Raw genomic sequence first — 24,389 nt, 5'->3', positions numbered from 1 at the left:
CTGCCCTCGGCCTGCCTGATCCAAACTTTTTCAAACTTCAGTCACCATGGCACCGCCCAATGTTTGCAGCTGGTTGGAAAATGGCAGAAGAACGTTACACTCATGTCATTTCAGCTTTCTTTCTCCCGTCACTGCTCAGACAGAAAGAAAGCTTGTAAATTTGCTGGAATTTGGGAGGTCAAGCAAACCTTGACCTCTTCTTGCATGTCACCTGCCTGAGAGCCTGCGAGCCAGGATGGGGTGGACTCTTTTTCCTCCGCACAACACCAGAGTTGCTGTGGAAATCTCTGAGTGGAAATTTAACACATTTTTTTGTCCCAGTGGAAGTGGGGAGAGACTGGAAACATTCCTTGTGGGACAATGGGCTATCAAAGACCCCAAAGACCACTCCCTGTAGTTCAGTTCACAGACATGAATCTGGCAGCAACAGGTTACACAACAGCTACTTCAGAGGTTTATATGGAGGAGAACTCTAGTCTCTAGCCTAGTTTCACAACCTGAATTAATGCAACTCCGCTGTGACTCAACCTGAATGTCATGCGAGGATCTGAAAGTCAACCGAGGTGTGAGATGAGTCAGAATAAAAAGTGCCCACTTGAAGTTCACTGGAAAAACATGAATTTTAAAATGTTATTTAGTGTCAAATTCAAAACAACAAGACAGAAAACGTTTGCCACTAGGGTGAACTAACTGCAGTATTATCTGGAATTCTTTATTGATTGATCTGTTGATTATTTCCTCATTTAATTATTCGTCAAAACATCAAGAAATAGTGACTGGAATGTGTTTCTACAGGTGACGTCATGAAATGTTCGATTTATCCATCTGACACTCTAAAACCTACAGGACAAAGATGCTGAAACCACCAAGTAGTTGATATATTTGCTTGAAAACTGACTTTATTAATTGATAAGTAATTGAATAGTTGCTTATTTGTATGTCGACTGACTAAAAGTGAGACTGAAGTGCGGTAAAATATGTATTTCTTGAGTTGATTTGCATTAGGAAGCGGTGAAACTGTCTCACTCTTGGATTTTTTCTGTCCGTTTTATTAAAATAGAATATCAAACTGTAAAATAACAATAACATCTTTAAAATGTTCAAAGGTGATAATAAATGTTTAATGTATAATAATGAATTATAAATTAAGACTCAATAATAAAGATGTTATGAGAGATTGCTTGCATTGAACAAGCATTGACTACACCTGAAGTGTGATAAGATTAAGTTTGGTTATGAGTCACCAAGGTGTTTAACACATGTTACGTATGTGTATGTGTGTGTGTGTGTGTGTGTGTGTGTGTGTGTGGGGGGGGGGGGGGGTATAAAAGGATATTAAGTCATAGTAGTGGCTAATGTGCAGGAGGGGAAGTTTAATTTAACACCAGGTTGTGGGCGATCACATCCTTATTGTCAGGATGAACAACAGTATGATTTGCGAAAGAGTCATAAAATGTGTTTACTCTGTATAATCGTGTACAGTGAAGCAATCTAACTCTCTGCATGTCTACAGCCTTAGTGCAAAGCAAATAACAATGCGGCAGCGCACTTGGCAACAGACAAAGTAATGCCTTTACAATCTGATCCAGAGCTTTGCCTGTTGAGGCAAGTGGAAGAAAAGGCAGAAAAAAAAACAGTCTAATAATTTACCTTACAGTAAATAAAGCTAAAATAGCCAATCTATTCCACAACCCAGCTGTTTGAACATACTTTCTTCAGCCGTTGTACCTCCTTGTGTTTTAAAACTCTGACCGCGTTCAGTGTCTGTATCTAATCAAGCCTCTAGCCCCATTATCTCTCCCTCCCTCTCGCTCCCTCAGTCTGACCTTACAAGGAGAGGCAACAGGGTTGATGTCATTGAATGAAGAATGCTGCAAGAATCCAGAGAGAAAAGAGAGCATGAAGAGGAGGAGGGGTCTGACTGGACAGTTTATGAACACACACACACACACACACACACACACACACACACACACACACACACACACACACACACACACACACACACACACACACACACACACACACACACACACACACACACACACACACACACACACACAGAGAGAGAGAGAGAGAGAGAGAGAGAGAGAGAGAGAGAGAGAGAGAGAGAGAGAGAGAGAGAGAGAGAGAGAGAGAGAGAGAGAGAGAGAGAGAGAGAGAGAGAGAGAGAGAGAGAGAGAGAGAGGTGCTGTTTACATAGTAATACACAACTCCTGAGCCAAAGTAAACGAGAGAGAACTTGTTTGGAAGGATAGTGTCATTCCTTTTCCAGGCTGAAAAGCACAGGGGGAGGGTCTAATAGCTGGAGAGGGGAAGAGAGAAAGAGAAGTTACCATTTAACAGTCAACTCTTACTCAGCCGGACCAAGAGAGAAAGAAGAACAAAAGTAAAAAAGGGAGATAGGCTACACATTGCAGCTGTATTAATTGGGTAAGTAGTTGTGAATGATGTGTTGTGAATCAGGACAACAGGAGGAAATGGCATGCCTTACTTTTTTAGGGGGAAGGGTGGGGGGTCAGATTGCCACAGGTTACCTAATAAGGTAAAGTATTTTTTTCAATCCTAGTATTATGACAGCACAGATTACTCAATTATTGTAAACAAATCAGGGGATGACAGGGGATGATGACTTTGTTATGTGGTGTGGATCTGTCACATGGCAGTGTTTTATTATATTATGTATTAAAAACTACTGCAGACTGGTTGAAAGGTACATCTGGGTAGGTGGTGTTGTGTTGTTACTCTGGTCGACAGTTAATGTGGACATACTTACACCAGCTGATGGACACCGACGATAAGGAATAGGGCTATGCGGAAGCACCTACAGGAAGTCCGGCTAAAAATGTTGACAACGCTAGGTAGCTAGCAACGAAGATGTAGTAAGATATTTTACTTCAGATAGTAGCACAATTATTACACTTGATGACCGCACAATATGTCTATGCCGCACAGTTAAGAGAAGTCGTCTGAGGTAAGGGGAAAAAATAGGGCGGTGTTAGCCACCGAAACAAACTGACCACCGCTTTGTAACGTTGGTAACATTAGGGGTGTGTGCGCGAGCGAAGCTAGCTAACGTTACCGTTGGCTCTGGAGTATTGCGGTATGGCAGTGCGAGAAGACTGTTAGTTGGTGTGATTTAATCATAAGCCAGAGGCTACATTAACGTTTATTATCACACAAGGTGGCTGCTCAGATTCGCAGGTGAGTTGTCATTCAACCGTCAGTGGACTTGATTTACGAGCTAGTTGTTGAAGCAACGAAGTTACCTGATTGAACAACGTTAACGTTTTCGAATGCCATACGTTCTAAAATGGAATGTACGTTCTAACGGTTGATAATGATGATTTGCTCTGATTGGCACTCTCTTAGCCACTTAGCTAGCTTAGTTTATAGCTAACATTCTCCCATTGTGTATAATACTAGGACGTGAATAATTCATTATTAATATTATAAATGAATCAACCTAGCTGTCTTGTCTTCGTTTTGCTATGCTTGTGACCACTCACCCATTCTATTAGCTGTCAAAGCATTGGCTTACTAACATTTGGGAGGGGACAGTTTTCAGTGACCTGTCCCCGGTACTACTGTCCCCGGAAATGTCCCCGATTTTCAATGTGATTGAAAGATTCGAAAATGGAATGTAGGAAAAAAGAAAAAACGTAAATGTTAACGAAAACGACACGTATAGTTGCGCACCCTACTACTCACAGGCCAAAGCTAAAGTGGTCTGACATCTCCAGGACAAAAGATAAGGAAGCATCATAAATTTAGGTAAAAAAAAGAAAGATAAAAACAAATCATATTAAAAAACAAGCCTTGTGATACATGAGGAATATTAGTCTTTATGTTGCACATGTGGTTTGACATAATTCAATGAAATGGTTTAATTGCATAATAGTTTTTTATTCTGTCGAATGAATGTTGAATATCAAAACTGCTCAATACGGGTCATGTTTTGGAGGTTTTTAAGCCTCTGAACCAAAAATGTCCCCGGATTTTGTCTCAGAAATCTGGTCACCTTAACATTTGGCTAACCCTATATCTAATCAGTCGGGTGCCAAAGTGGGTGGAGCACCGAGGAAAAGTATGTTTGCCTTATTGATAGTGCCAAGTAAATAGGAGTCTTTTATAAGGTGGCACGTGTTCAGTTCAGTGCCTATGTCACAAGGATGTTGAGGAGGCATACAAGTAAGGCTCTTTGAAACTGCTGTCATTGAATGGCCTATATTCATAACCTAGTTGGGTGTCATGCCATGTATGAGAGGATGCAAAGAGAGCTGTCAGCTCTGTGCACTGATAAGGGATGAAGGAGAATACATGAGAATCAACGTCATTTTAACACAATTTCTAGAGAGATACTTTATTGTCCCTGCACACAGTACAGCAGAAATTGGTTTGGAGCACTCTGAGATGCCTTAATAAAAAACAGAGAAAAGCACACAACACAGAAATATTCTGAGTACATAAATATCCACAGTAAATATACAAAGTATAGAAATATAAAGAAGTGCATAAGACAGCATGTGTTCATGGGAAATACTGCACTATCACTGTAGGATAATATTCAGACAATTTTCAAATGAGAACTTGGTGCGTGATAATACTGTAGTCAAGAATGCAACAGTAAATTATATATATATATATATATGTATATGTCACACAAAAAATCCCAGTTATTAAATAGAGTTTGTGGAGATTGAATAGAGTTGGTGGATATTGGATGTTCTTATTGCACGGAAAACACAGGATTTCTACAACTTACACATAGCTGTGCCTCTCTTCTTTGCCTTTTCATCAGTTAGATATAAGGGGAGCCTCAACTCAAGGCCATAGTAAGATATGTTTAAGAATAACTTAAAGTGAGGAGGCTCTGGCTTGGGTTAGCCTGTGGTCAGTGTGATGCTTATGTTGAGACTGGGATTACGGTCACTGACAGCTCAGTAAATTGGTGAGGCAAATTAAAATCTGTGAATGAATATGATGGATGAATGGATGGAGGCTTCCCTTTATAACTGGGGTGACTAGGAAGCCTCCTTAATTGTAGCCTCCATGATTTAAGACAAGCAAACTATTTTAGAGCATCCCTTTACCCCAAATCACTGCTTGTCTAGCTCTTTGATTTTGTCTCACACTGCCATGGGACTCTTTGGCTTACATCGTTCTACTGTATGTGCAAGCAGATAAGGTGGTTTGAGTGAGAGCTTGACACGGAGCCCATTGGCTGATGTTATTACCAGTTTTGAAATGCTGCCTGTTCAATCAGCCATCTAACTGTAGTCTGAGAGGGAGCACAACACTGGTGCTCAATGCATGTCCAGTGACCTGTAAGATTGGACTCAAAAGGGTTGTTTGTTCCCGCATTAGTGACCCCCGGCCTAGACACGCTTTCCCAGAAACTGTGTGCTATTAACATCAGAACAATAGAGAGTTTTATCAACAACACACTAGACACTGATACAATGAGGGACCAGACATGGAAGGAGTTAGTTACTGTCAGGAATAAGGCATTAACTTCCTGTTTTTATTTTATTTCTTTATTGTTTTTATTATTATTTGTATTGTCAAGCAGTAATGCGTTTATAAGTGATTTTGGAACTTTACCTCTTCCAGTGTTAAAAAATAATAATAATAATAAAGGGACATGTCTTTTGGGTAGGAAAATGGCAACCTTTTTACCGAATTTATTCACTATGGGAAGAAATACTGTAGCTACATAACGTACATTTTTGTTGTTGCTTCAGAACAAAGAATACTCCAGTTCATTGAGGCACCATGCTACAGCACTTCATATATGACCTTTTAAAAAGCTGTAGCACAGTATATAAACCAAATTTAGTTCCCCAATAACCTCAAAGTAATGAACCACTGTTGAGCTAAACAGGTTTCCTATGAAAAGTGTCGTAAACCCCGGTTAACAACTGCATCATGTCTGTGCCTTCAGAGGAAAAGTGGTGCTCATGTGAAACCTATCAACACTGAGACAAAACACAAAGATAAGAGAACGTGTGACACAAAATTGCTCAGTTTTAATTTTGTTCACGTTGGAGTTAAATGCTGAAGGCAGCAATTCTCAAACTATGGTGATGAGTGCCACAGCCATGCTAGTTTGTATATCCTTCAAGGTAGTTTGGCTGATTACATTCACCCTCTGTCCCATGTGTTAATCAGCCCCTGATAACTTGGAATGAAAACAAACTGGACTTAAGTACCCAAACTAGGGTTAAGAAACAATTTTCTAGCCCGTAAAAGCTGTCCACCCATGTGGAGTTTATACAGAGTTCAAAAGCTGTGGAGTACAATGTGTAATTTATGCTGGGGCCCTTTCTAAAGGCCACATAATGCCATCCTCCATCACATCTAAAGTAGAAATGATTAAATGTGGGCTCGAGTAATGTCATTCAGTTCAAGTAGTGGGTGAGAGATGAATGAAGTGTAGAGGAAAGCATAAGAATAGGAGGTAAAGGAGATTTTTTTTTTTAAATGGTTGTGGTCTGCCACATAACACAAGTCTACATCAGATTGTGAAAGTGAGCCAGAACTTAATACAAGCCCTCAATCCTTCAGCAAAGCAGCACAGATGTATAGAAAGAGAGGCACAGAGAAACAACAAAAATAATGATGTCATTGAGCTGTAGTGCCAAATATGTTCCTCAGCCAAGGGTCTCTCTCATCTTAAGGATCAGGTTACAAGATAGATTTGCAGTAGGACGTCTGGAGCTCAGTGCGGAGCTGATCTCACCGTATTAAATCCCCCAGGATCATATCAAGGACCAGATGGAACCACAAGTTACCATCATTGCTGAATAATTGAGGGGACTATTGCATATATTGTCTCTAAATCACAGTCTATAGACACACTTGTCGACCACTCCTTTTTAGAAAGCCATTATAAAACCAAGTGTTCTCTTTCATAATATTTCGTTCGATGTCTCACTATGGGATGCACGCCTCGCTGCAGCCCTCAGAAGCATTTATCTCATTACGCCAATCCTGATTGGCTGGTGAAAGGTGTCCTTCCGCCACAGGTAGTCCCAGCTACCTTAAATAGCTCATGCGGATGGCACCACCTCATTCAAACACCTCTTCTCACTCGGAGCATATCTCGCGTCCAAGGCTAGCTAGCTTAACTGTCCACAGACAGATCTTATTTAGCTTCTGTCGCCGGGCGCGGCTAGTTTTTGGATATTTTATTTTGCTTCGTCGGTCACACCAGATCGAACTCGGTGCTTTCCTGCCCCTCCACGGCTTGGTCAGCACTGCTATCGACGCCTCACCACGGCTGTTCGAGCGCCGAGCGTTAGCACACCAGCTAAATCTCTCGGTTTTTTCACGGTTAGCACACCAGCTAACTACCTCGACTCCCTGCCTGCACACCAGCTCGCACGGAATGGAGGCTAAACCCCCTCACACCAGAGGGCACGGAGACTCCGGAGCAAGACTCTGTCGCTGCGGGAATAAGATATCGAGCAACGATCCACACCAGGTCTGCTCATGCTGTCTGGGGCTGGAACACGCCCGGGCAGCTATCGATGTCCCCGGCTCGTGTCCACACTGCGCTGTGTTCACGAAGAAGAGTCTCCGCAGACGACTAGCCCGCCAAGCTAGCCTGTCTGGACATGACCCCTATCTCCCTTCCGACGGCGCCGCCGTCGACGGTGGGGCGGAGGTGGGGGCCGCTGCGGTGGTGGCACCGGAGGCTAGCGGCAGCTGGGGTTCCCAGCTGGAGCTAGCTGCGGGTCCCCCGCTGGAGGAAGACGTCCTGGATTTGGACTATGGGGAAGATGACGATGGCGCCTTGGAATTCCTCATATCAGAGGATGAAGAAGAGGACGACATCTTCGTCACTCCGGCCCGGGCTGTAAAGCCCGCGGCCTCCGTCGCCTCTCGGGATGGAGACGAGAGTAGCACACCAGCTTCTCCCTCTCCCAGTTCGGACATGCTCGACGTGTGCAAACGCGCTGCTGCCCGGCTGGGCATCCCCTGGCCTGCTGTCGTAGCTGAGACCACCCGGTCACGCTACGAGGGGAAGAAATTGCCCTTGGCCAAGAGCGCGACGAAGCAACTTCTCCCCGTCTTCCCGGAGCTGCTGGAGGAGGTGGCGCGCTCATGGAGAGACCGCCCCTACAGCAGCCGGAGCCCAATTCCCGGGGCCTCGTCCCTCGACTGTGAGGCGATGGAGGGCCTGGGTCTGCTCCGTATGCCTCCGATGGAGCCACTCGTTGCAGCGCACCTTCACCCCCAGCTGTCAGCAGTGTCCTCCCGGAGCCCCAGCCTGCCGTCCAAGTCCGACCGTTTTCAGTCAGCCCTGACTGAGAAGGCGTACAAGGCGACGGCGCTCTCGGCCAGAGCGCTCAACGTCCTCTCGCTGCTCACGGCTTACCAGGCTGAGTTATGCGAAGATGTTATGCTAACTCAGGACCCAAACGCGTGGGAGGAGATACCGGTCATCACTGATCTGTGTCTCCGTGTCCAACGCTGCGCGGTCCAGGCCACCGGGAGAGCGCTGGGGACCATGGTTCTGCAGGAAAGAGCGCGGTGGCTCAGCCTCGCCAACCTGTCAGACAGGGAGAAGGACGACGTCCTGGACATGCCCATTGTCCCGGAGGGGATTTTTGGCTCCGCGTTAGCATCGATGCAACGAAGGTGTGAAGCCAAAAAGAAGGAGGATGAAGCCCTCAAGCTCTGTCTCCCTCGAAAGCCCCCGACTCCTTCCCCGCCTGTGCAGCGTAAAACCTTTGCGCAGGCTGCTTCCCAGGTTTCGCAGTTCAAAATGAGACCGAAACTATCGAAGCCCCAGCCCGTCCCACCCACCGCGCCTGGTCGGTTCGGCTGGTTTAAGAAGCCCTCGACCCCAGCTACAGCTCCGCCGGCACAGCCCGCGCAAGCTGTCGGCAACCAGGCGAGGAGGAAGAAGAGAGCGGCCTGACGCGCCCCTCTCTCCACCGGTGTTGCAGCTGGAAGTTCCCCGTTCTCCAGCTCCACCTGTTTGGCTTCTGAGCGTGCATCTAGGGGCCCCCCACGCCCCTATCTCCCAGCTGCCACGGACCATGCCAGAGCAGACCGGGAGAGACGGACATTTGACGGCAGAGGGTTTAGCGGTTGCCCCTCTTCAATGTCCACAAGCACGCACACAAACACACACAACGTTTTCAAAGAAAATAATATGTGTCCCGCTGTCGCATCCAGGCCTAGAGCCGAGGGCGCAGCTAATAAAAACAAAAGCTGTCAAAATGAACAGCGGTGTGGCGGCACCCGCTGTCTCCCCCCGGAGAAATGCCACGGCTTTCCCCGGGGCGGGACGGCAAGGTCCCCGCCACTGTGCTGTCCTCCCGGGCCAAGGTGCACAGCACCGCCCGGGGGTCATGTCAGTATTCCACCAGGAGAGGGCGCCAACGCGCCGCGGTTGGGCTCTCATGGTAGAGGAGCTGCAGCGTGTGTCACCTCTCTGCCGCAGGTGGGAGAGATGGGCCGCGCACGCAGCTCCACCCTGGGTGCTGAGGACGATTTCGAGGGGGTACAGGCTGCAGTTTGCCGCTGTTCCCCCACGATTCGCAGGCATAATACACTCCCAGGCTCAGGGAGAGTCAGCTCGTGTTTTACAGGAGGAAATTCTCTCACTGTTAAACAAAGGAGCAATCTGTGTCGTTCCTCCCGCACAGTGTCAGAGCGGTTTTTACTCCAGGTATTTTCTGGTCCCCAAACGGGGGGGGAGCGGTATTCGCCCTATCCTGGATCTACGTGCTCTGAACAAATATCTCAGGAAATACGAGTTCAGGATGCTTACACACGCATCCCTGCTGCGCCTGGTGCGACAGAACGATTGGTTCACTTCTGTCGATCTGAAAGACGCGTATTTCCACATTCCGATCTATCCTCCCCACAGAAAGTATCTGAGGTTCGCTTTCCGGGGGACTTGCTACGAGTACCGCGTGCTCCCGTTCGGTCTGTCTTTAAGCCCGAGGGTGTTCGTACGGTGCACGGAAGCAGCGGTCGCCCCGCTGAGACGGCAGGGCATCCGCTTGGCCACATATCTGGACGATTGGCTGCTTTTGGCACAATCGAAGCAGGAGGCCACAGCGCACACGCGTGTTCTCACACAACACCTATTCGATCTGGGTTTTGTGATAAACGCGGAAAAGAGCATGCTGTCCCCGACGCAGGAAATAATCTTTCTGGGATTATCCCTGGACTCGGTGACTTTCACAGCGCGCCTCTCGGCGGAACGGGTGAAAGCTTTCAGGGCATGTCTCGCGTTTTTTCTTCCGGGAAAATCTGTTCAATTCAGATTATGTCTTCGGTTACTCGGACTGATGGCGTCCGCCATTCTAGTAGTCCGTCTCGGTCGCCTCCACATGGGAGAATTCCAGCTCTGGGTGGCCTCATGCGGGCTGGATCCCGTGCGTCATGGCGCACGGAGAGTGTTGGTCACACCGGGGTGTGTCAGAGCGCTGCGCCACTGGCGAGCCCCGTCCTTTCTGACCCGTGGGGTACCCATGGGCCCGGTCCTGTCCAGAAAGGTGGTCACTACGGACGCCAGCCTGACAGGGTGGGGCGGAATCCACGAGGGCCGATCAGTGAGGGGCCGCTGGAGTGTGGGTCTCCAGCGGTCTCACATAAATTTTCTGGAACTTTCAGCAGTGTTTCTGTCTCTGAAACGCTTCCTTCCGTCTCTTATTGGTCATCATGTCCTGGTGAGGACGGACAATACGACGACGGTGTCGTATATCAACCGTCAAGGGGGGTTACGCTCTCGTCAGTTGCACATGCTGGCACGCAGACTGATCCTGTGGAGCTGTGGTCGTCTCCTCTCCCTGAGAGCGACGCACGTCCCGGGAGCTCTGAACGCGGGGGCGGACCTATTGTCCAGGGGAGCGCCAGTATACGGGGAGTGGACTCTGCACCCGGAGATTGTGGGACAGATCTGGGCCCGCTATGGGCGGGCCGCGGTGGACCTGTTCGCGTCGAGAGGAAACGCGCAGTGCGCGCTGTTTTACTCTCTGCGCAGCATGGACGCTCCCCTCGGTGTAGACGCACTAGCGCACGCCTGGCCGCGCGAGCTTCTTTACGCGTTCCCTCCCCTGGCCTTGATACCCCCCACTCTATCCAGAGTAAGGGACCACGGCCACACGCTGATTCTGGTGGCTCCGCATTGGCCTGCGATGCATTGGCTGGCGGAGATTTATCGGTTGCTGTCCGCGCAGCCCTGGCAGCTCCCGCTGCGCAGGGACCTGCTATCACAGGGGGGAGGGACGGTCTTCCACCCGCATCCAGAACGCCTGGTGCTGTGGGCTTGGCCCCTGAGTGGCTCAATCTGTCAGCTGTGGGACTCCCACAGCGTGTGATTTCCACTATACAAAGTGCTCGGGCCTCCTCCACTCGGTCTCTGTATGACTGCAAGTGGAGGGTGTTTGAGGGGTGGTGTCACAGGAACGGTCACATACCTTTTCAGTGTCCAGTGGGAGTGATATTGTCATTCTTGCAGGACCTGATTGACAAACGGAAAGCCTTCTCCACGGTTAAAGTGTACCTGGCGGCTATCGCCGCCTGTCATGTGGGGTTTGGCGGGCAAACAGCGAGCCAGCACCCGCTGGTTTGCCGTTTTATGAAGGGAGCGCGCAGGCTTCTCCCCGTGTCCAGACCATTGGTGCCACCATGGGACCTGGCTGTGGTTCTGGAGGGGCTTAAGGGCCCCCCGTTTGAACCAATGGAGGGTGCAGACTTGAAACACATGTCTCTCAAGACGGTGTTGTTACTGGCTCTGGCTTCGGCTAAACGGGTTAGTGACATCCATGCGCTTTCGGTGCATCCGTCATGCACTCAGCTTTTCCCGGGGGATGTGAGGATGATTTTGAAGCCCAACCCGGCTTTTGTACCTAAGGTGGTGGGCTCATGTTCTCCTATTGACCTTGTGGCTTTTGCTGCCTCCCCAGAGGGGCAGCGGTCGCATGCGTTATGTCCAGTCCGTGCAGTGCGCACTTACATGGACAGGACTAAAGGTTTCAGGAGGAGCGATCAGCTGTTTGTCTCCTGGGCTAATCCTCATAAAGGGAAACCTATCACAAAGCAGCGCCTGTCCCATTGGGTCGTGGAGGCAATTGCTTTGGCCTATACGAGTCGGGGTCTGCAGCCACCTGCGGGCCTGCGGGCGCACTCAACTCGGGGCTTGGCCGCATCCTGGGCCTTATTCAGGGGAGTTTCTGTTAAGGACATTTGTGCTGCAGCGAGCTGGTCCTCGCCTCTCACTTTTGTCCGTTTCTATATGCTGGACATCTCCGCGCCGTGCGTGGCACGCGCGGTGTTGCTGTCCTGATTGGAACAGAGTGCCTTTCCCTGTGGGTTGGTGGACGCTAGATAAGCCTGTCTGGCAATACGGGAGCAACCATTTCCCATAGTGAGACATCGAACGAAATATTATGAAAGAGAACTTTAGGTTATTTACATAACCCCGGTTCTCTGAGTAATATGAGTGAGATGTCTCACCAGACAACCCTTCTTGCTTGGGCGAGTGAGAAGAGGTGCTTATTTTGAATGAGGTGGTGCCATCCGCATGAGCTATTTAAGGTAGCTGGGACTACCTGTGGCGGAAGGACACCTTTCACCAGCCAATCAGGATTGGCGTAATGAGATAAATGCTTCTGAGGGCTGCAGCGAGGCGTGCATCCCATAGTGAGACATCTCACTCATATTACTCAGAGAACCGGGGTTATGTAAATAACCTAAAGTTATGTCTAGAGTACTTCAGACTTGCAGACCTCTTTTAAAGCCAAGAGCTTTATCTTCACTATAACTAGTAAATCTGTTTTTACATTAAGTGTCCACTCCAGAAACTTGAAGTAGGTCTTGATAGCAGGTTGATGAGTTGCCAGCTTTTTTCTCTAAAAGACAGAAAAACACCTGTCCCTTCTCTCTTTCTTTTTGGTTGGTTATTTTATTTTTCCAGTGGTGCAAACTGCTCTGAAAAATGTTCCCGTGTGTCTGCAGAGAGTTGGCAGCCAGAACACTTGGCATCTCCATTAGAGCCTCACCATCTCCCTTTATCGATCCATGCAGCAATTTTCTGAATTATTTAAGTGGGACAGTGAAGCGGAGCTAAGATTCAGTTTTTAGATGTTTTTGTTACTCCACTTAAAGCACAGTGACACTTGAGAGGGAACCACATGCCTTGAGATAGACTTTTACACTGATTGTTAAGACAAATGGTTGACACTAGTTGTCTCTTGTAGTGGCATGTTGGCAGCAAGTTCTCAAATCAAACTTTCTGTCTGATAAAAATAGAAAGCTATTGTTTTTAACTTGTTTGGCTAAAAAAAATATACTCTTGCTCACCCATCTACATGATAAAACAAACATACTATACAAACACATAGAGATATCTGATCGAAATCCATATACACCACAAATTAGTATATTCTGACAAATGAAGAATCATGTCCTTGTGTCATTAAGGCTGTGTATCACCAATGTACCACCACCAGTGATTTATAATGGGATGTTTTATTTAATCATAATGAAACCGTTGTCAACTCTACATGCCTAACCAGTTGCCAGTTAAAATTGTTCACCCTCTAGGCTATAAATAAAGATTTAAAGGAAGCTGAATGAAAAAGCAGAAGAGGGAAGGTCTCACTGCTTCCTCATCAGAGACGCTGGTTATGTCGTGAGCACCAGAGGTACTTTCACGAGCGCTCAGAGTTTTTTGTCTTGTCAGAACTTGAAGCATTGCATGTGTGTCCCAACAAAGTGGAAGGAGGATGAAACACCAGAGCTTTCCCTGGTTAGTGTAGCTTTTACCGTCAGCTAGGCCCAGTCTACCTAGTAATTTTCAAGGCTATATGTCAGGCTTGATCTCTTCCTGGAAGGGCTGTTTTCCCAAATGCAAACCCAATTATATCTAAATGGTGTAAACAACAGATCTACGATTCACCCACAGTGCAAACAAAGTTTCCTGTGGATTTTGGAGCGCTCTCATGGGCAACTACTCAGCATTATGTTCACAGGGGATATGTGAGTGTAACTTTAAAAGGCAAGTATACCGTAAGAGTCAATTTCAAAGCACTAATGTAAAAAAAGAAAGGAAAATTCATTTACATAATTGCTGCAGTTTTTTCAATATTTTCAATATTTTATATTTTTGCGATCATATTACTTAAGTGTTGAGAGGTAAGCTTGGCAACATTATTCACATGGTAGGGTGTTTCTTTCATTTTTCATCGTTTAAGGGAAAATATGGAGAAATATTAACGCTAACTCAGGAAAACTGTATCAAGACAGATAAATACTACCGCAATTTTCCAGTGTGACTGGTTACAGACTGTTTTTCTTTTTAGGAGGGAGTGGTGTCACTTTAGTAGAGCAGCCAAAACAATGAAAGGACATTTATTGAAGGACGATGACTGAGAAAATAGTCTCACACTCTTCTTTGTAGTAACCAGGACATCTTTGGAGGCATCAATGCTATGTAACCTTCATTGGGATGTAGACGAGAAAAATGCCACACAGCAAAGTAATAATTACGTATTGTTCTCTAACTGGAAATGTAAGCCTTTTTCCAATTTGTCTATTTTTTTCCACCTTAATTATTCTGTTACACATTATGTCTTGTGGCTGCATGACATCTCTTACAACCCATTAAAGGCTGTATTAATAGTAAAAACACTTAAAAAGTTTGACGTAATTGTCATTGCCACAGTTATTATTATTATTATTATTATTATTATTATTATGAGTGTGCAACAATTTCAGAGCTTCGGGGTCGAATAGTTAGTTAAACAGCAACATGGTGTGAGTTAAGACAGTTGGTGTGTGTACATATGTGTGTGTATGAGTGAAAGATTGTGTGGTGGTGGAGAGGGTCAATATGAACAACTGTGCTTTTGACCAAAGTTCATGTTCAGGGGGGGTTATCTTCAGGGAAATGTGTTCTGACTTTGTGAAGAATCTCGGCAGAGACTCTGAAGCAACATCAACATTTGTTTAACCACCAGCATGTGTGAGGTAAATATTTGAGCTCTCCCTCTTTTTGACGCACCTCGCAGGAAAATGTTATGATAGTTGCTATCGTCCCTGCTTCAAACTGGTCTTCCTCTCACAAAACTAGCTGTTGTTGAGTTTTGTGTCACAGTAAACAGCAATGTGTTATATATTGTAAATTGTTTCTGGCATTTGGGAGGGCAAATATGTCTGCTCTGTCTGCTCTGTATACATCGCCTGAGGAAGTGTTCACACACTTTTCTCTCATTCCACTGTGAAAGATTTGCCAAAGCTTTTGTGTTTAAAGAGTGACACTGGATTTGCAGAATGCCTAGTGGTTGTTATTTTCTTTCTTTTTTTAACCTCAATTTCACTAAATCCAGAAACAGTCAAAGTCCAAACTACATTTTAAGAGACACTGCAAGACACAATAAACTCCATTTTAATTGGTTTTGCTAAGACTTTAGGGGTCGAGACAGCTGTGTCCCAGTTATAAAGTATACAATAGGTACCAATCATAGCATACTGTTTTGGCAGTTGATATAAAAGAAGTTAGTGTTTTGTACAAACAGGAAATGCAAAACAATATGCGCAGATTGAATCAATCAAACTGAAACTTTAGGAAGCAACTGCCAATTTAAAAGTTGGAAACTTAACAGAGCAAAAGAAAAATGTTCTCCTGAAGATTTATTGCTCATTTTTTGAGTTGTTCCTGAAGCTTTCTCGCCATTTTTCCTCCGTTTCCATTTTGGAGCACATTGAACTATCCATCGACATTACTCTCAAACATCAAGCAAATGTAGTTTGACATATGAGTGTAATTAATTCACTCACTTTTTCAGTGTAAAGCCACTACATAGTCAAAATCTGGTTGCAATTAGTATGTAGTTGGGAATTGTGTTTGGCCAAATGTTTTTGTTGGTGTGTCATCACCACTAATTCTCCAGCAAAAGACCCGACCTTCTTACGCTGCCATGGAATGAAAGCCCTTTGACTTTACTCAGCTGATTAATGTTGGTTTCATCATGTGGAGTGAGAAAGTAAGTGTCTCCAGTCTGGAATTGTTTGAACTTCACTGCAACCTTATTTTTGTGACTTATGTTATGGAACAGCCACTCGCATCTGAGTTAATATTTTCCTTTGCGGTGTCTAACTGTTCATAATGTTTCCCATGTTCATCCTCAGATAAATACACAAAATGGAGGACTCCAGCAGCAGCAAGCCGTTCATGGTGACATCCTCTCTGAACTTCAAAGTCACCACCCCATCCTTCTACAACCAGCCAAAGAAGTTTGCCTCTGTGGCACCTCCGCGGCCCAAAAGCCTGACACCTCCCTCAGCTCCATCACCAACCCCAGTAGGTGCAGCTGTGCTTGGTCGAGTGGGAGACCTGCCTCCGCCGCCCCCTTCGCTCTGTGATGGTGGTATGTGTATTGTTTATGCTATTTTGTGACAATCTTAAATTATATCCACTCAGTCAGCTGCCCTCCCCTGCCTGGTCCCCTGCTGCTTTTTTATGCTACAGCATGCAGAGCTCCACAGCTGAGTATATTATGCAACGCATCAGTTCTGTAGTAGTACCGTAACTGTATTGTAATTCCTGTCTTTGGGACATTTTTGTCATCTGTCGAGATAGTTACAGAGTCTCAAATCTTTGCTCTTGGGGTAATTTTAGTTTTTACTTTTAGAGTTGTGCCTAATTATACTACTTGTGTGGAGTTTATGACCACTTAAAGATCTATGGAGTAATGTGATTATTGCACGGATGAGGACACACATGCACAGTATTCAAGCTGCTGGTTTCACACTATTCACGTCGACAACTGATGGCGTCAATGTTAATGAGAGACATAGCAGCCTTTGACGAAAAAGACCACTACCAAGCAAACTCAGATGTAAACAGTGCAAGGTTACAAATATTCATTGCACACAATGCGTTTTGGTAAGAAACACTAACAAGATCGCAATAGACTTGTAAAGTGAAGAAGCCATCAGTGCAACAGCTCAAGGTCAAAGCTGTATGATGTAAAGTGCTCAGTATATCTGCTAATTGACTGACAGTGAAAATTGGATTGAATGATTAGTAACTGATTTACCTCTCTGAAACCGCTTTTAACCAGTCCACCCTCCTCATTTCTGTCAGACTTCCCACCCCCTCCTCCTCCTCCATTGGATGATGATTTGCCAGCCCCTCCCCCCGAATGCCATACCACACCCACTGCCTGTGAGGCCCCCCCTCCCGCCTTCCCCGCTCCACCTCCAGTGGCAGATGACCTGCCCCTCCCAGCTCCCCCTGAGGAGAGTGCCTGTCCGCCCTCCTGCCCGTCTCCCCCTCCCCCTCCACCCCCTCCACCTCTCCCTGCCTCCGGTACCCGTATTCCCAGTGCTGCTGGAAACCCACAGGTGAGTCATGATGGCATCTCCACCAGAGTAGGTTGAAGTTGCATGTTTCCTCTTTTGGCTGCATGTAACTGCATTTCAGTTTAATTTGATTATCTGTTAGGACACTGGAGGACATTGTTGTGGGACCATAGAGTGTTGGCAGGAAATGCTGTCTTTTGAGATTTTCCCCACAAATTCTATTAGCATTAGTCTGGGGTAAATCACCCAGTTTTATGCGTCTAACAGGATTATTGCCCATTTATGCAACTGAAATAGCTTTTAGACATATAATGAAAGGGTTATTGTCGAGATGTTTGTTGTAGGACTTCATTACATACAGCTCACCACGTGTTTAAATCAGCAAAGAGTTTATGTTAAATGTTTCTCTGAAAACAATCCAATTAATAAAAAATAATGAGAATTGAACAGTTGGTATTGTCTTCCATCCAACCAGTGAAATTATTAGTTTATTCATTATCATCATTCATCACTTCATTAAGTTTGTTTGTTTACCATAAATTCTTTCATTTTGTGTTTTTCACCCCAGTAATTATTCCAAGTAACTTCACAAGCACCATCATTTTTTTGTTTGCATTTTGTTTTTTATAAAAAAAATAACCTAGTCTTAATAGAGCAAGGAAACAGTCTCTTATCATCATCCACCTTTTTATTCTTGGCTCATCCTAATTTGATTCATTGTGGTCACTTTATTTGTGTAAGTAAATGTATTTCTTGTGACTTTATCTTCCTTCTGTCTCCCTCTGCCAGAGACTGGTGGAGAAGCAGACTAGCTTCGATAAACAGCTTGACACTCTAACTGACTTGCTGTCTGAGATGGAGACCAGAGGACCTTTCAACCCCAAGGTACGAATAATGGAGGGATGTAGAATACACTGTAACAAATATAGAACATTGGGATATGAATAGAAAGATGATCTGAAGAAGAGACGAGAGGAATGTCAGCAGGCTTTGACTCACATGAGGCTCACTTTAGAAAAGGAGAATGAGTCAGAGGAAAGAATAGACAAAAGGAAAGGTAGGTAGGTCAGTGGAAATAGTTTGGAAAGACGCCAGGTTGGTTTCCTTAGTCTCTCTTCATCTGTTCAGGTTGAAAGCTCTATGATAAGTGAACTGAACACAGCACACCAGGCCGAAGAAGAAAACAGGTAGCTGGTTATTCAGAGAGAAGAAAGAGAGAGAAAGAGAATTGAGTGGAGAGTGTGATGAAGTCAGAGTGTGCTGCCAGAGACCCAGTGAGAGGGCCATAAATGGAGAGTGGTTTTATCCAACTGGGAGGTACTGGATCATGGCAGAATAATGTTGGCTCAAAACTGCAAAATAAATGTCTGAAAGATGAAGCATTTCTGATAAGCTCAAACTGTGGAAGGCATCCAATGTTTACTTTAATCTAAGTACCTCATTTAATATAATAAAAGTGTCTGCTTGCAGCATTTCAGCATGTAACGTCATACACTAGATATCAGCTTCCCTCCGTAAAGTGATAGTTTATAGAAAACTAAAGTTTTATGTTGCACAACAAACTGAATGCTTGTGTAAGGGTAGCCTTACGTGGAATTTGCCTTTTTCTGTCTGCTTTGTGTTGAGGTGAAATAATCCGTAAAGGGATGATTATATTTTTGATTTATCCACAGTTACCAAACCAGTATTCTTCAGCACCAGCACCCAAGCCTTCAGCTCCTCCCCCGACTGCTCCCAAACCAGCTCTCTCCTTCCTCCCACCACCTGAGATGGGAGACCGCCCGCCTCCAGCACCCTGGGCAGAAGAACTCAAAGCCAGAACAAACCGACAAGCCAATCACAACTCTTCACCAAACTCTGCTGCTCAACAGTTTGCTAAAGCCCCGGCTGTGGCCCCCAAGTCTGGTTTCGGAGGGAGAACAGCAACGTCATCAACTTCTCTGGCACAAAAACTGAACCAGAACCTGAACCAGAACAACCCAATCGCTGTTGCACCAAAACCTTCCCCTCCCTCTGCAAACTTCTCTTTCCCTCCGCCTCCCGCAGCTCCCCCCGCAGCTCCTACTCCACCTAACAATATGGCTGCTGCTCCGGCCTCTAATCACGTAAAGAGTTCTCCCTTTGCTAGTCAGGTGAATGTAAACCAAAACCATCCTGCTGCTGTACCCCCTCCTCAACCCAAGATGATGGCATCTCCCCCCTCTTCTTTTAACCAACCAATGAAAACGCCCCCAGCATCAATGGTATGTCCCAGTTTCATTTTACTCAAGAGACACTCTTTGCATTGCATGTACAGTAGAAAGGAACAGGTAGTACCAGTACAAATAATTTAGTTTAAGGTCTCCAGATCAGAATTATCCATTTCTGGACCTGCACTAACCGTGTTTTCAAAGGTAAACTGCTCAGTCGTAAATAACAAGTTGCTCTATGAGGTATGTTGTATAAAACTATGTAAATAATGTATTGAATGTACTAATAGCTTCGTGTGTGTGTGTGTGTGTCAGCCCTCTCCACCTGGCCCAGTTCCTATCCCAGGTGGAGGCGTTCCTCTCAATATGAGGGAAGTGGAGGAGCTGGAGAGAATGACCAAGGACTTCATTAAAGACATGGACACACACGCACCTGTCATCACCTCCCCACCTACAGGTACACACACATAAACAGAGGCGAGGCTGTTTTATTCATGGTGAAACTAACAATCAAAATGTATTGCATTAATCATTTCTAAGTAAAATTGTTTGTAATGTGAGAAACTTTTCTGGCTGAATGCAAAACATTTATGGATATTAACATGTATTCAGTCTATTCTTATGTTCAACAATGTATGTCAATCAATCAGTCAATATCCTTTATTCAACCAGGTTAAAAAACTCATTGAGATTAAAACCTCTTTTCAAAGATTGACCTGGCCAAGACGGAAGCACAAAAGCAGCATCCTTACACACAAAACACAAATAAAATACGATTATACAATTACAATTTAAAATAAGAGAAAATGGGATTAGAAGATTACACAGTGCAATGACAAGATCTGATTGAACTTATTTCTCTGTTTTTTAGAATAGTCTTGAACTCCCCCAGAGTTACAAGATGTGTCAATTTCAAGTCTTTCTGCACATCGTTCAAGGAAGACGGGGCAGAAAATTTAAAAGCCTTTCTGCCCGGATCAGTTCTGACTCTGGGAACCTGCATCTGTATGATGTCCTGAGATGTGTAGTATGCTTAATGTATCTCTGCAGTGGTTCTCTGGTCACTGCACTGAAATTACTTTGTTCAGTGCATTATTATACTAATATATTAGAGGATGACACAAGAAGAGCTAAGTACGAAGATGAATGTATTTGGGAATAATGTCGTTTGTGTATCTTACTCTTTTCAACCCTCTTTCTCTCTGCCTCCCTCTCCCCAACTCCCCTGACTTCTCCCTTTTCAGAGGTCTGTGGGAAGTGTGGCGAGGCTCTGTCCCGTAGCCAGCCAGCAGTGAGGGCCATGGATAAACTCTTTCACTCCAACTGTTTCTGTTGCATGAGCTGTCATCGCCCCCTGCAGGGCATGCAGTTCTATGACAGGGATGGTGCACCCCAGTGTGAGGACTGCTATATGGTGAGGATTCACACAGAGCCATAACACAAGACCAAAAGCTTACACACAAAATGTCTTTTATTAATTCAACTACAACTCACATTTTGGCAGTTTAATGTGTTTTAATGCCATGTGTTTTTAGATTTGAACTCTCATGTTGTAATGTGCATACTGCATTCTACATAGTGATGAGTAACCACCAATCGTATAAAGTGTTCATTGCATACCGTAAGTGTGTAGAGTGTTTTGACACAGCAAAAACCACCATCTTTCTGCTCCTCCACAGAGTTCCCTGGCAGTGTGTTCTCGATGTGGGGAGAGGATCACAGACCGTGTTCTGAAGGCAGTGGGCCAATGTTTCCACTCCCACTGTTTCCGCTGCAGCACCTGTTCCTGCACACTTGAGGGGGCGCCCTTCATCACTGATGACAACAACAACCCCTACTGTGTCCAGGATTACCATAGGTATCTTACTGGTTGCTGATTCCTCAATTATCAGGAATAATTACATCTCTAGTTTCTGAGAAGTGATTGGTTTGCGATGCAACGTATGTTACTACACAAACAATGTGGGAACTGACTTTTACTTGCATAGTTTCTCAGCAGGAAGGTTTAGTTTCAGTGAAATATATCACTTCTTCTCTGAGTGTGAATGTCTGAGAATTTGCTTAAGGCCACAGTATAACAGCCAGCTTTCCACTCTTCTATTTCAGGCGTTTCTCCCCTCTGTGTGTGAGCTGTAATGAACCCATTATTCCAGCCCCGGGTAGTGAGGAGACAGTCAGAGTGGTTGCTCTCGACAAGAACTTCCACCTTAAGTGTTACCGCTGTGAGGTAAGACATTTAGACACAAAAGATGTATCAAAATATACATCACATAGTGTATTTAATACACTCTAAAAAGTAATAAATGCTAATAAATAAATGTATTTACTTGTGTTGTAGGATTGTGCTCGCCCTCTCTCCATAGAAGCAGATGAAAATGGCTGCTATCCACTGGATGGTAAGATCCTGTGTATGAAGTGCCACACCCAGCGAGCCAAGCAAGCTGCGCAGTGATTGGCTGAAGCAGCACGACTCAGATTAACTATGAACCAAAATCCAGAAAGCACAGGATTCATTCAGCTGCCGTTTTTGCCTTTGCAGCAGGGCTTTATTCAGTATACGTGCGCAGGTGTGAGTGTGAATGTGCTGTGTGAAAAGGTATGTTTGCATGCAGATACAGTGTAGTATTCCCTCGTCTTTGTTCACTTCAGTGCAGAAGTAATGTACTGCATTGGAATAAACTCCCCTCATCTTTTATTCCCCAATCTCAAAACTCTCCAATCTCTCATCTAGTCCTCTTTGTGTACTAGAACGTATTTTTTGTGCCAATTCTATGTTTACGCTCAAAATTTCCAGCATTACTTGCACAAGAACAGTTTGGTCAAAAGAGCAGTCCGATTAATATAAAGTTGCCTTTCTTTGTCTCTCACCTCAATATTGTTCGATGCACCAAAATATATTTCCATTGTCCTTTCACCGGCTGGTCTCTTTCCCTATCAGGACTGTAACTGTATCGTTTTAATGAGACGGTTGTTACCATAGGGTGAGATGTACCACAGACCTCCCATTTGACCACTCTGCAGATTTCTCCACTCTGGGTGGCTGTTAGTAGAGCATATCTTCACCACTTTGGCAGTTGTTGTGCCTGCAAGCATGGTTAATTAAGCTTTCCTGCCTAGAAAGTGCTTTATACCAGCCACTCTACTCTGACAGCATTTTAAAGTCATCTAGGGCTAAACGTTGACTGCAAAAAAACAGATTAAAACAGTGATTGTTGCTCTTAGTATTTTGTGATGTGAATTTAATCATTTACAGGCATGCGTTGAATTATGTCTAGTTGCTGTCTCTTCTTCGATACATACAGACTGTATAAGGGCAAGATTAGAACAAAAAATCAGCCAGTTTCTTCAAAAAAATAGTTTAGAGCCGATTGAAAGTGTATTTTTTAGATGCATGCTTTCTGGATGCACAAATTCTGAACAAACAAACGAGCACAGATTCCGTTCCAGGGATCTCATAATTTAAAAAACCATGTGGTTATAAATGCTGCATGGCTGAAAACAGGACCTATCGTGATCATTGCACAGTTCCATAGTGAAATAAAATAGCCTTTAAGTGTCACTATGACTCTAAAGCCCCCGCACATGATCAATTTTGTATTAGTAGAAACCATTTAGAAACATAATAGTAGTTTTTGATATGCATTTTCTTTAAATAATATAATTTATGGACCTTTTTTATTATTAAGTATTAAGGTTATATGTGTACCAGTACTAAAATAACCTGTCCTTACAGCAGGATAATAGATCCGTAGACACATTAGCTTAGAGTTTTAGGTAACGAACATTAAAACATAGTGACCAAATATTTTGAAGCTCTTGGCAAGATTAAGATTAATAAAACTGTTACATGAGACTCAATGTTTTGACTTTCATGGATGTTTTTTCTCACTTTTTGGGGAGTTTGAGCCCAGTTCTTTGGTCTTGATTTATTTCTAATGTAACAGTAAATACCACTATACTTTCCATTATTCATCTTTTGTACTTAAGTCTGTTCATGTCAGTTATATACTATTTTATTGTTATGTTTCTGTACTGTATTTCATTGATAAATGCATACAATTATTTGGTCTCATTTTGAACCTGGAGATGGGCCTTCTCCACTTTTGTATCATGTTGTTCCTTTTGCATTGAGCCTGGTTTGCAGCTACAGAAATTCATTCCCCAATAAGAAAACAGTTGTTACTTGTGCTTGCATTGAGCCTGGTGCAGTATAACACCAGAATGACTAACGTGGCAATAGTTATTCAGCATTGCATGCTATCTGTGTAGGTGGTGGTGGCATTTCTTCTAGTATTATGTCTTTTGTTTGCACCAACTACTCCACCTTTGTGGCCCTGCCTTTATCATCACTATGTGTTATTATACATATGATGATGCCTTCACAGTTGCATTTCTCTGGAGTTGTTTTGTGTTATGTCCTATTGTATTACATGCAGATGCCTTGTTTTTTTCTTATAACATTTTTTATAAATTCCTGTTTGATATTTGTGAATGTGTATGTTACATTATTTAGCCCCACCCCTCCCCTTTGGCTGTATCAAAAGATAAATAAATAAATAAAATGCTAAATACCAAAATGTTTTTGTGTATTTTCTAAACTGTACACTTTTATAGTTCTGGTTACCTAAAATACATTAAATAGCGTATGCAGTATAAGAAGTCAGCGTAACGTTTTACACAATTAGTCTCATTTGTTTTTGCCACCATATTTTCTCGCTGGTCGGCCTCCATGTGACATCCATGACATGTTTCCTCTCTGTCTCAATGATGTGCTACACTGTAACACGACCTGTAGGACACCACACTGCTCTATCAGTTGGTAACAGCCATGTGTTGCATTGATAATGACGACAGCAAACGTGCGTG

At 44.5% G+C, this 24,389-nt stretch overlaps 1 protein-coding gene across 3 annotated transcripts; it reads left to right on the top strand.

Moving 5' to 3' along the window:
• Positions 1 to 2,320: 2,320 nt before the first annotated feature.
• Positions 2,321 to 24,086, top strand: zyx (zyxin). 3 transcript variants are annotated; one of them, XM_083917575.1, is made up of 10 exons: positions 2,321 to 2,433; positions 16,159 to 16,397; positions 17,117 to 17,376; positions 18,124 to 18,219; positions 19,008 to 19,577; positions 19,839 to 19,980; positions 20,768 to 20,937; positions 21,203 to 21,381; positions 21,630 to 21,750; positions 21,862 to 24,086. In XM_083917575.1, exons 2-10 carry the CDS (start codon positions 16,172 to 16,174, stop codon positions 21,973 to 21,975), a joined length of 1,878 nt encoding a protein of 625 aa, XP_083773701.1. In that variant the 5' UTR covers positions 2,321 to 2,433; positions 16,159 to 16,171; the 3' UTR covers positions 21,976 to 24,086. The 3 variants fall into 3 exon arrangements, with proteins under 3 accessions (XP_083773701.1, XP_083773703.1, XP_083773702.1); XM_083917577.1 differs by lacking the exon at positions 2,321 to 2,433 and adding an exon at positions 2,883 to 2,974; XM_083917576.1 differs by lacking the exon at positions 2,321 to 2,433 and adding an exon at positions 15,939 to 16,013.
• Positions 24,087 to 24,389: the final 303 nt, after the last annotated feature.

This window comes from Echiichthys vipera (assembly GCF_963691815.1).
Source record: "Echiichthys vipera genome assembly, chromosome: 8".
Classification (NCBI taxonomy): domain Eukaryota; kingdom Metazoa; phylum Chordata; class Actinopteri; order Perciformes; family Trachinidae; genus Echiichthys; species Echiichthys vipera.
Note: the sequence above shows the minus strand (reverse complement) of the source record. Positions and strands in the feature narration are given on the sequence as shown.

Bases quoted from the DNA above. Each gene is read 5' to 3' on its own strand.
- zyx (XM_083917575.1), top strand. From the start codon at position 16,172: ATGGAGGACTCCAGCAGCAGCAAGCCGTTCATGGTGACATCCTCTCTG. The intron at 19,981-20,767 runs GTACACACACAT...CTCCCTTTTCAG, and splicing joins CATCACCTCCCCACCTACAG to AGGTCTGTGGGAAGTGTGGC. The intron at 21,751-21,861 runs GTAAGACATTTA...CTTGTGTTGTAG, and splicing joins TTAAGTGTTACCGCTGTGAG to GATTGTGCTCGCCCTCTCTC.